This window comes from Triticum urartu, chromosome 7A, assembly GCF_056163025.1.
Source record: "Triticum urartu cultivar PI428250 chromosome 7A, HENAU_Tu73, whole genome shotgun sequence".
NCBI classification, from domain to species: Eukaryota; Viridiplantae; Streptophyta; class Magnoliopsida; order Poales; family Poaceae; genus Triticum; species Triticum urartu.
The window spans coordinates 648,435,399-648,447,223 of record NC_141879.1 but is presented as its reverse complement, the minus strand read 5'-3'; the positions used below and the strand labels follow the sequence as shown (position 1 = coordinate 648,447,223).

At 49.1% G+C, this 11,825-nt stretch overlaps 1 protein-coding gene across 1 annotated transcript; it reads right to left on the bottom strand.

The window, feature by feature from the left end:
- Positions 1–2,170: 2,170 nt before the first annotated feature.
- LOC125527052 (peroxidase 39-like) lies at positions 2,171–9,777 on the bottom strand. Its single transcript, XM_048691627.2, has 4 exons — positions 9,474–9,777; positions 9,192–9,386; positions 8,931–9,093; positions 2,171–2,819 (listed from the first exon to the last, which is right to left on the bottom strand). The coding sequence occupies exons 1-4, from the start codon at positions 9,687–9,689 to the stop codon at positions 2,395–2,397; spliced, it is 999 nt and encodes a 332-aa protein (XP_048547584.2). The 5' UTR covers positions 9,690–9,777; the 3' UTR covers positions 2,171–2,394.
- Positions 9,778–11,825: the final 2,048 nt, after the last annotated feature.

The following is an 11,825-nucleotide window of genomic DNA, read 5'->3' as shown; positions in this document are numbered from 1 at the left end:
ACGTAAGACACCTCCGAGTTCAGCACACGTTCAGCGCGATGACGTCCCTCGCCTTCTTGACCCAGCAAGGTGTCGAGGAAGTAGATGAGTTCCGTCAGCACGACGGCGTGGTGATGGTGAAGTGTTTCTCGCAGGGCTTCACCTAAGCACCGCAAAACTATGACCGGGGTGTAAACTGTGGAGGGGGGCGCCGCACACGGCTAACGATTGTTGTCGTGTGTTCTAGGCGCCCCCTGCCCACATATATATATATAGGTGGGAGGGAAGGAGAGGCAGCCATGGGGCGCCCCAAGTAGGCCTGCCCCGCTTACCATATTTCATCGGAGAGAAAAGGGAAGGGGAAGAGAGAAAGGAAATGGGGGGGGGGGGGGGCGAACCCCCTTTATTCCTTCTCCAGTTCGGCCTCCTGTCTAAGGGGGGCAGGCCACCCCTTGTGGGCTGGCGTGCTCCTCTCTTATGGCCCATATGGCCCATATCTCCCCCCGGGGGTTCCGGTACCCCCCCCCCCCGGTACTCCGATAAATACCGGATACATTTCGAAACACTTTCGGTGTCCGAATACTATCATCCTATATATCAATCTTTACCTCTCGACCATTTCGAGACTCCTCGTCATGTCCGTGATCTTATATGGGACTCCGAAAAACATTCAGTCTCCAAATCACATAGCTCATATAATATTAAATCGTCATCAAACGTTAAGCGTGCGGACCCTACGGGTTCGAGAACTATGTAGACATGACCGAGACACCTCTTCGGTCAATAACCAATAGCGGAACCTGGATGCTCATATTGGCTCCTACATATTCTACGAAGATCTTTATCGGTCGAACCATTATGACAACATACGTTATTCCCTTTGTCATCGGTATGTTACTTGCCCGAGATTCGATCGTCGGTATCACATACCTAGTTCAATCTCGTTACTGGCAAGTCTCTTTACTCGTTCCGTAATACATCACCTTGTAACTAAATCATTATTCACTTTGCTTGCAAGGCTTCTTATGATGTGCATTACCGAGAAGGCCCAGAGATACATCTCCGATACTCGGAGTGACAAATCCTAATCTTGATCTATGCCAACCCAACAAACACCTTCAGAGATACCTGTAGAGCATCTTTATAATCACCCAGTTACGTTGTGACATTTGATAGCACACAAGGTGTTCCTCTGGTATCCGGGAGTTGCATAATATCATAGTCCAAGGAATATGTATTTGACATGAAGAAAGCAATAGCAATAAAACTGAACGATCAATATACTAAGCTAACGGATAGGTCATGTCCTTCACATCATTCTCCTAATGATGTGATCCCGTTATCAAATGACAACTCATGTCCATGGTTAGGAAACCTTAACCATCTTTGATCAACGAGCTAGTCAAGTAAAGGCTCACTAGGGACATAGTGTTTGTCTATGTAATCACACATGTATTAAGGTTTCCGATCAACACAATTCTAGCATGAATAATAAACATTTATCATGAATAAGGAAATATAAAATAGCAACTTTATTATTGCCTCTAGGGCATAATTCCTTCATTCCTCCGCCAAGCACCGTAAGCACAGTCCGTAAGCTCTCTGCTAGAATGCGAGGGAGCGGTCGGACTCCTTGCGGGGCGGGGCAGGCAGCTTCTCCAACCTTGGGCGACCCTGCTCCCCAATCTCCACCCACACCTGCTCCCTTGACGCATGCGAGACATCGACCCCTACCTACGGCGTGAAATCCAAAGGGAGCCGAGAAAGAGGGGGTGGCAGCATGAGCCGAGGGAGGAGCCCAGGACATCCCTGGGAACGCGAGAGAGACACCCCATCTCCAACCCCAACACCAACAACCAACATTCCTGGATCTGGATCTGCAGGGGAACTAGGACCGGGGGGGAGGAAAGGGGGGTCGGTGGCTGGGGAGGGGACTGCGGGGGTGAGGTTGCAGTGGGGAGGATGAGGCCATGGAAAGGTGGAGCTCGGGAGGCGGAGCTAAGCGGCGGCTGTGTCGCAGCTAGCGTCACGAGAGCGGCTCATTCTCAGGTCTCATTTTTACAGAGCTTTTTTTTTCTCTTAATCGTGTGCTTAGATTGTCATTATTTTCCTCCTTCGCCAGTATTGGCCTGGTATTTGGGTTGTTTACACCCATAAACCTTACATGCCAAGCGAGGCCAGGAAACAAAAATGACGAAGGTGAGTGATTCTTCGTGATGAGCTAGGCGACGAACTTGAGCCGGCCGCCAGATGCCTAGATTGTTCTTCCCCCTGCACGCCTGACTAGAACTAAAAAACACCTTATAAAAGAGATACAATAAGCAAAACCCATACACAAAAATGGAAAAGAAAATGTAACTAAACATACAAACACAATCACGCGTCCATGTGCCACCAAGGACGCATGACATGCCACTAGTTGTTGACCACGGCACAATGCCGCCTGATCTCTCCGTCACTGCCGGTCTTGACTTCTATCATGCCCATTCTCATCATGGACCGCGCGAACACCTGGAAGAACACCTCTGGCGGGCCCTTGGCCACGCTCTCGACGTCAGCCCTCGCCGCGTCGTCGGTGATGAGCGCGGCATCGGACTGGAAGAGTCCCTGGTACTTGAGCAGGCCGTGGTAGTAGCTGAGGTCAAAGGTGAGGAAGCTCCCAGGGTCCATCTCCACGATGGTGGTGTTATCCGTGGGAGTGGTGCAATTGGTTCGACGGAGGTTGGCCGCATACTCGGCGTCCAACGATGGGTCTGCGTCGCCTGGCCCACTGCGGCCGGTGAAGTTGTATAGCCGCTCGCTGAAGGAGTTGCAGTGCGAGATGCCGATGGTGTGCGCCCCTGAGTGGTATCGGTACATGATGCTCAGGTTAGATGGTGAACACAACATAACAAGTGCAAACTGCAAAGTTCAGTAATACGACAATGCTATGGCATATGTAGGACTGTGAAGTTTCCAAGGAAATCTTGAGGATGTCCAGGAATGTACTAAAGCTAGCTAAACTGCATTAGATGTGTGTCAGTTTAAAGAACACACGCAACTTATTTTTTATCACCGAACGTTTGAGGAGGATTTGAAGGGACCGACCGTCTGTAGATGCTCTTAGCAGACAGATAGTAGCGTACAGGTCTCTAAATCATCACAGGTTGCCCATTAATGTTTACTATATATGAATACATGTGAATCAATGACCTAAGTTTGTAACTAAAAGAGTGAATTCCAGTTTTTACCTCTAAGTTTGACATTTTTGACGCTAATTACTCCATTCAAGAGAATTTCATCCGGCATACCCAATTTAACAAAAGTGTTGCCAGGGTTTACCCTCTTCTATTTTTTGTGAGCATTCTGATTCATGGGTCCCGATTGCAAAGTCCACATGTCATGCCACGTCGTCGGTTTTTCTGGGTTTTTTCCTCATGTGAAACCAGTCCACGCCGCGGAGCCCGACCGGATCGCTGAACCGCACGCACCGTCAGTCGTGGCGATCGACGCTCGACCAGGGCCGCACCGCGTTCGCGTCTAGCCTAGCACATGCACCGGTCGCCCGGCTTCTTACCGCACGCACCACTCTCGCTCGCGCCTAGGGTTAGGGATTCGCTTACGGCGGCGACGGCGACGGCGACGGCGGGTGCTGAAGGGAAACGACGGCAGCTGCAGGTGCTGAATGACATCGACGGCAACTGCGGGTGCTGAATGGCGGCAACGGAGATGGCGGGTGCCTAAGGGCCGCGACGGTGGCGGAGGGTGTTGAAGGGCGGCGACGACAATGGCGTGCGGCTGCCGTGCCTCGAGCTTGTAGTCCCATGCTGGCGCGTTATCCCGCCCCGCCCGTCACTGTCAGCAAGTTCAGGTATTTCTTTCTTCCTCTGAATTGTTTCTCCATGGAACTAGTACATACATCGTTGGCCTACTGTATGTGTGAATAGTTCTCGCTTGATACAGGGTGCAGTTAACTCCTCTAGTGATTCTGTGATGGTTGGTTTGATGATGCTCCGGTGATCCATGGGCAAAGTCCAGGGTTTACCCTCTCCTCTAGTGATCCATGCCTGGTGCAACAGACTCCAGCGAGATATGCGTGGCGGGATTGGATGGGATCGTGGTGCATCAGACTCAAGCGACCTGTAAATCGGTGAGGACATGCGTCTGCGTGTGCTTGCCATCGGCCCGGTCCGGTCGGCAGAAGCTGGCGAATCGGTTCAGTCTGTAGAAAAGTCGCCAAGGAAAAAAACCGACAACGTGGCATGCCACGTGGACCTGGTAATCGGGGCCCATAGATCAGAACACTCACAAAAAATAGAAGAGGGTAATTTGTGACAACACTTTTGTTAAATGGGGTATGCCGGATGAAATTCTCTTAAATAGGGTAATTAGCGTCAAAAATGTTAAACTTAGGGGTAAAAACTGGAATTCACTCTAACTAAAAACTTAACAGACAGTGACAGAGTTGAGTCCGAGATGTCTTTGTGGGTTCATGTGTACTTGTACACTCTATACCGCTATTGTTTACATGTCGTTCATGAACATATCGCCAACACATTTCACATTTTATTACGATCATGCCCCAAAGTTCCAAGCTAAATATATATACTCCAGTAGTTAGCGACTTCGCGTGTCAACATCCATGACCGTGCAGTGCAACAAATATAAAATCCGTGGAGCTAGCTGAGCTACAATGTGTATTGTTATTAGTCTGTCTGCTTTTTTTTAGAAAAGGAGGATGCACCCCCGGCCTCTGCATCTGGACAATGCATACGGCCACTTTATTAATTATTAAGCACAAAAGACATTACAAAGTAGTACATCAGTAAGTCTGAAGCCACCATCTAGGTAACATCTGTCGCTACTCCTACCCCCTTGATGCAGTGGTGCCGAATGTCCGAACCTAATACCAAACAGACATCGCATCAAATCCTAACATCTAATGCCGGATGCCCCATCCTAGCCACATATCGGGACTGGGTCACACGCCGGTCCGGCGCACTCACCGAGGCTGCCGCCGCCTTCTTCCACCGATCAACATCGTCCAAAATTTTAAACCACTAACATATATTTCCTCTGTTCTACAATCTAGTGCTTATAGCTTTTTCCAAAAGCCAAATTTTATAAAGTTTGATCAAGTATAGAGATAAAATTACCAATATCTATAATACCACATATAAAAAATATGAAAATACGATGTCATGGTTGTATCTAAAGGTATGAATTCGGTATTCTAGATGTAAATAATATGCTCATCAAATAAATCAAAATTTGCAATTTTTGATCTAAAAAAAATCTAGAGGCAGTACGTTCTAACTATATATAGAACACAGGTACGTAGTACTATTGGTGCTTTTGTAGAACTGCACATAGCCGGCCAGGCTTGTGGTTCACTTGTGTTTTCTTTTTATCTTGGACACATCTGTTTCAGGAAACAACAATGTGAAAATGCACACATCTGGCCTTTTTAAAAATTTAGCAAACAAAATGAACCCAATCCAAAAAAAATCACAAAATGGGGCTCAGGCGCCATGCTATCTAGCAATGACGCCCTAGCCTTGGGCGTCATGCAAGAGTGGGCCATTTTATGAATTAGGTTCATTTTGTGCCAAAGTTTAAGAAAAGGGCCATATTTATCAATTTTCACCGCAACAACACCATCAATGGTCGTCCTGTCATGTAAATATGTTATGTGGGAACTGGGTAGTAATAAGTAGGAGCCTCTGGTAGCGAATATTGCAAACGGTGCACGGCTATCATGGTGCCCGGCCCTTTTCCAAAAAAGTAACTCTACAACGTAAAAAAAAATGTAAACACACACACACACACACACACACATTTCATCACATTTTACTTTCAAATGTGGCGTACAAAGAAAAGACAAATATGAAATTGGACCTTTTTTTTGTTTTTGGGCCAGAATTTTTTTAAGTACAGCTTGCAAATAACATTTTTCCCAGAAAAGAAATTCATGGATGTGTAGTGAACACATACATGTTTCCACAGATTTTGTTTTTCTAATTATGTTTAAACTTGTAAATATGGTTTTATTTGTTTTGCAAAAAAGGCACCATGTTGCCCGTGCACCATAACCTCGCACTCCCTCTGGTAGCTACCGGCTAGCTAGCTACCAGATGTATTGATTAAAAAAAGCACGAATCTAGCAAAGGACTTTGTTCCGAACTTAGTGTGTGGTAATTCTGAGCTCGGACTGCAATGAGCTCGATCGGGTGAATAGTAAAATCCAAAAATATTACTCCCTTCATTTCATAATGTAATGCATATAGATTTTTTGAAAAGATAATTTCAAAATTTTTGACCAAGTTTATGGAGAAAAATATTTGCATCTAAAATGCCAAACATATATCATTAGATTCATCATAAAATTTAGTTTCATATTTTAAATATTTGGTATTATAGATATAAATAGTTTTCTCTATAAATTTGGTCAAAAATTTGTAAAGTTTGACTTTTCAAAAAAAATATATACACACTACTTTATGGAATGGAGGTAGTAATAATAAAAAGTATGAATTTGTTTTGTGGCAAACATTGACAAATGTTTTGAGTGGTCACAAAATTTCATTATCGAATGATATTCATGGAAGTCATGGCAAAAAACACGATGTTTCAAAAGTGCTATTTTCGAAAGCATTTTAGAGTGTTGATTTATTTTTTGCCACGATTGTCATTTCATGATGAAACTTTGAAGACACTTAAAAAAATCGTCAAAGTTCGCAAAAAAAACTTAGAACCTTTTGAATTTGTTTTCAATATTTTTGAATTTTACTATTCATCATGAGCTCAAATGAGCTGGCAAGCGGAAGAGACTTTCAGTTTCTCACTACACACTCAACTGTATGTCTAACCGAGTATATAGCAAAAAACTACCACATTACAGGCTATCGTTCTAAAAAACTACCGTTTTTTTAATCTTTCAAAAAACTACCACAAAAGTGCTGGGATGTTCCAAAAAACCCAAGTGACCGAGCTGTTAAGTTTTAACCGGGATTATGACATGTCTGGCCCACCCGTCAGGTCTAACGTGGCATAAAAGTCCACACCGTTAGTTTTGACCGTTAGATTGACTGTTATGATAGGTGGAGCCCACATGCCTGTCTCTGTAAAAAAAAAGTAAAAAAGCAATCTGGTCCTTGTAAGTTTTGAATAAAGGCAATCTGGTCCATGCAAAAACATTTTTAAGCAATCAAGTCCCTGTAGCTTTTATGGAAAAAGCAATCGGGTCCCTGCGGCGGTGGTGCTCGCCGGTCAGTAGGTGGCCGGTGACGTCCTGGTGCTGGCTCTACTCCCCGCCACCTGATACATGATGAGGAGCGCACCCGACGACGTCCTGCTACTGCTGGCTCCACTCCCGGCTTGTCATCGACCTCCCGTGCGAGGAATCGAGCGGAGGAGCCGGTCTTCTTCTCCGACGACGGCCGCCATGCTCTTTCGTGGCTCGGTCCGGCGTGGAGCCCCAACGCTAGGCTTTGACCTCGCACCGGCAACGGCCCCACGACTCTTGCCTTGCCCCGTGCGAGATCAGCCAGAGGAGAGCGGCGGCGCCGTCGTCCATGTCCATAGGGAGGCGGCTCGAGGCGCTCGTCCATGGAGCAGGGAGAGAAGGAGAGAGGAGGGCTGGAGGTGTGGGTGCCCCCCGGGATGCCGCGGCAGATCCCGCCGAACTCGGGCGCGAGGGAGGCTCCGGCCATGGCGTGCGACTTGCGGGAGGGAGAGAGAGTTCCTGCGGGAGATAGAGATCAGGGGAGGGAAGAGAGATCAAGGGAGGGGGGAGAGAGGAGCTTACATGTGGGCCCCCCATGTAAGGTAACGGTCAAAGAAACTGTTTGACCGGCGGCGTTAGATCTATTGCCAGGTGGCCATAACAGATGGGCCCTAGCTGTCATAAATATACTTAAATTTTAATCAACTGATCATTAGTGTTTTTTGGAAAAGCCCACCACTTTTGTGGTAGTTTTTTGAAAAATTAAAAAAAACAGTAGTTTTTTGGAACGATAGCCCATAATGTGGTAGTTTTTTGCTATATACTCATGTCTAACCCATCTGTGATGGAGTGCTTGTGCGTCACTAGTAAGCTCCACATAACCATCAACGTGCATGTGTCAGTGCCAATAATCGATAGCCAGGTCAATCGCGTGTATGTCCGACCAATCTGTGATGGAGTGCTCGTGCGTCACTAGTAAGCTCCACGTCACCATCACCGTGCATGTGTCGGTGCCAAGAATCGATAGGGACCGGCTACGGGTCAATCGGCTGAAAAGAAGAAAACGTTTAGTCGATTCGCCTTCTCCTGTATCAACCATTCGATCAAGATCCAACGGACGCTAATCGTCTTCAACCTCATACAGACATTGTTTCTCTTCTTCCTTTCTTTTTCACCCATTGATCCAACCCAGCCCTAACCACCAAACCCCGCCGCCCACGGCCGGCGCCCTCCTGCGACTGCCTCGCCGCCCCGCCCTTCCTTGAACCAGCCCCATCGCCGTCTTCCGCCGCCCCAGCCATCCCTCTAGGCTCCCCCGTGTCGAGTTTTTTCTCCGGCGAAGCCCCACCACCGCTGTCAACCACCGCCCTCACCCTAAATCCTAAGATTGATAATGGGGTGATGACGGCAAGCCCCTTCCTTCTCTCCGATGAGGTCCTTCCTTCTTCCTTCATTCAAAATCGACTATCCCGAATTCGAAATTCAGCTGACTGACATGTAGCTAAATGTAATCGATATGCCATGAACTCGGCTACTGATACTTAGTGCTCCCTCTGTTCAGAAATAAAAGACGTTCTGAATAATTTCCTCCGTTCAGAAAAAAAAGATGTCTTGAATAATTCAATATGAACTATATGCGAGCTGAAATGCTGAATTGAGCGAAGAAACACAAAAACGTGCCAATATACATCCCATTGAAATAGAGGGAGTAGTAATTAATCTTTTTATAATTAGTTGTAACGGTTACCTGAGAGCCAGACGAGGTCGGCGACGCCGAGGCCCTTGGCGCGGAAGGAGGCGAGGAGGTCGGTGAAGTTCATGGTGGGCGCCGGGAGCTGGTCCAGCGCCTCCTGCTTGATCGACACCCTGCCGTCTCGCCGCCCCGTCGGCACACGCCAGAACGGCCCGCCCTGCATTTTTTCCCTCATCGTCGATCAGCCACCGAGGCGCGTGTGTCCGGACGTGTATGCTGTGTGTGTGGGGGAGAATAGGAAATCAGGGCACTTACGATGACTCCGACGGCGTCGCGTGATGCGAGCGCGAGGACGTCGGCGCAAGAGACGACGCCGGGGCACTCCTGCTCGACCAGAGCCTTGACGTGGTCCAGGAAGTCGAAGCCGCGCAGCGTCAGGTTGGGCGCCGCGTCCTTCTCCGCCTCCCCGCCGCCGGTCGTCGCGTTCAGCAGCACCGACGCGTCGCACCCCTGCACCGGTGCCACTCCGATCGTTCACGACTCATCACAAACACGCGCCGTGGACGGTGCACCTGACGAAAGAGCGTGCGTACGTACCCTGACGAAGCAGTCGTGGAAGTGGGTGCGGATGAGAGTGGCGGCGACGGAGGGCTCCAGGGGTATCTGCCGCTCAACGTAGTCCTTCACGATCTGCTCCGCCCGCGGGCAGCTCTGCTCGTAGTACCCCTGCCGCAGCTTCCCGCCGCCCCGCTCCGCCGCGACGACACCAACCGCGGCCACGAGCATCACCAAAACCAAAGGTGCCCCCGCCATTGCCACCAACACTAGCTTCCTCCCTCACTAGCTAGCACAATGCTCTCGGGTGGCGCGGGAGCGATGCCGTGCAATGTTCTGTTCTGACTTGTGAGCCGCGGGTTTTGGACCGACGGATGGATTGCTTTTATACGCACCCGCACCTATCACAGCCGTGAGCCGCAGCCAAAAAAAGGGATCGCCTCCGGGTCGCTCCCAGGAGGGCCGACTAGGGCGGATCCCACGAGCGCGCCGCCGCCCCTTCCTCCTCCGATCCTCCTCCCTAGCCGCTGCCGAAGGACGCCTCCTGTCTAAGTCCGTGAAGCTGACGGCGATGGCGGGTCCTCATCCTCCTTGCGCGACTGATGACGGCGGGGGGCCCATCCCTCTCATCTTGCGGGATCTCCGGCTGGAGCTCCATGACGGCCCTGGATGACATGGTTCTTACGGTGGATATGGGCGCTTGGGCGGCGGCTTCGGATTTTTCCGGCCACCACAACTGTCGTTGTGGCCGCGAGGGTGGCACGACGTCTGGTTCAGGGGGCTCGGTGCGGCTTAGCTACTCATCTCCGCGTGGCGCGGGTGGTGGCGGTGGTGCCCACTGAGTTCTCCGGCCTGCTGTTGGGAGCTGGCGGGTGGCGCGGTCCTTTGTTTCTTTTTGTTTTAAGATGGTGTTCTGCCAGTTGCCGACCTTCATGGATCTAGCCATTAACGAGTTCCGGAATGCTCCGTTTGAGATCTTCATTGGATGCTTGACGCCTGTAGATTTCTGGATCGGATTAGGTCATGTGCGCCCCTATTTCAGCCCGAGTGGCTTCAGGAGGGTGTGACACGAAGTTTCATTGTCTGTTGACAGTATGGGACACGTTGGTATGTAGATTTTCATGATGAAGACACTGACAGAGAATGTCATGGTGGCTGAGGTCTGAGGTTTTGTAATAGCGGATTGAGTCTTCGCGCCGATGAGGACTTTGCTTGGTGATTCGTGACTCGTGGCAGCGGCATCGGCGAGTGGGGCCGGCAGCACAGGCGGGGTACATAGTCTTAGCTTTCAGGGTGAAAGCCCAAGATTCGGCCTTAATTGGCTGTGCCTGGCAGTGACCTTGTTGATGTTATTGTTTTGAGAGCGTAGATCTTCTCCAGGGTGAAAACCTAAGATGTAGGATCGGGCGATGACGGTGCTTCTGCACTATTTCTTTTTTGAAGGCATCACTTTTGAAGAATTAGGACTTCATGTGTTGTCTAGGTGGTGGTTCGTGCAGCAGCTACGACAAATTGATCACTGTTGCGGAATCTTATTTCTTCTTCTTCTTCTTCTTTTTATTGTCTTTTGGTTGTTTGCATCCATAATGTCTTTACGATATTGCGTTGTTGCAGAGGCTGGATGTAATTGGTATCCTACAATATTAATATATTCCTTTTGTCGAAAATCAGCTAGCGCCGATACACGGTGGCAACAAAAGAATTTGAGAGCCTCCATGTAGGCGTACCTAGTCTTCTCGTAAAATACTTTCAAATCTTTGAGTGTGACGAAGTCATCTTCCACCTGCATCCATCGACGACGTGCCGTGAGGAAAGCTTTGCCACCACTCGATCTCCGTCTCTGACCGAAACCGCTTCTGAATCTGTTTTATAGGATACAACAACAGATTTTTGGCAGCACAATCTGATCCGAAATCTAAGTATGACGGATAGGATAAGATAGGGGGGACTTGGGTAAGATCTCACATTATGTGAGATTAATGTGAGATCTATAAGATCGATTTTTTTGAAAAAAATTTATGTTCGTTCTCAAAAAAAATTGTAGAGACACATCAATGTTTGATGTGCAACTTCAAAAAGTTTCAGCTCCTAATTAAACTCACATTAATAGAAACAAAATAGAAAAAGCAGATACGAATAGTGTCAAAGTACTATTCACGATTCGGTCACATCAGCCACAAAGCTCCAGATAAACCGATCGAAGCCCCTCCCCTCCTAAGGCGCTCCCGCGGGCGCCCCTGAGAGGGAACCCCAGCCCCGCCACCCCCGTCCCTCCGCCCCTTCCCCCCTCCCTCGCCGCCGCCGGTGGCGTCGCCGGCCAAAGGCCGCGTGGCGCAGGCGGCGGCGGGGCGGCTCTCTCCCTCGCGCGGGTGGCGAACGTCGCGGGGCGGCCTC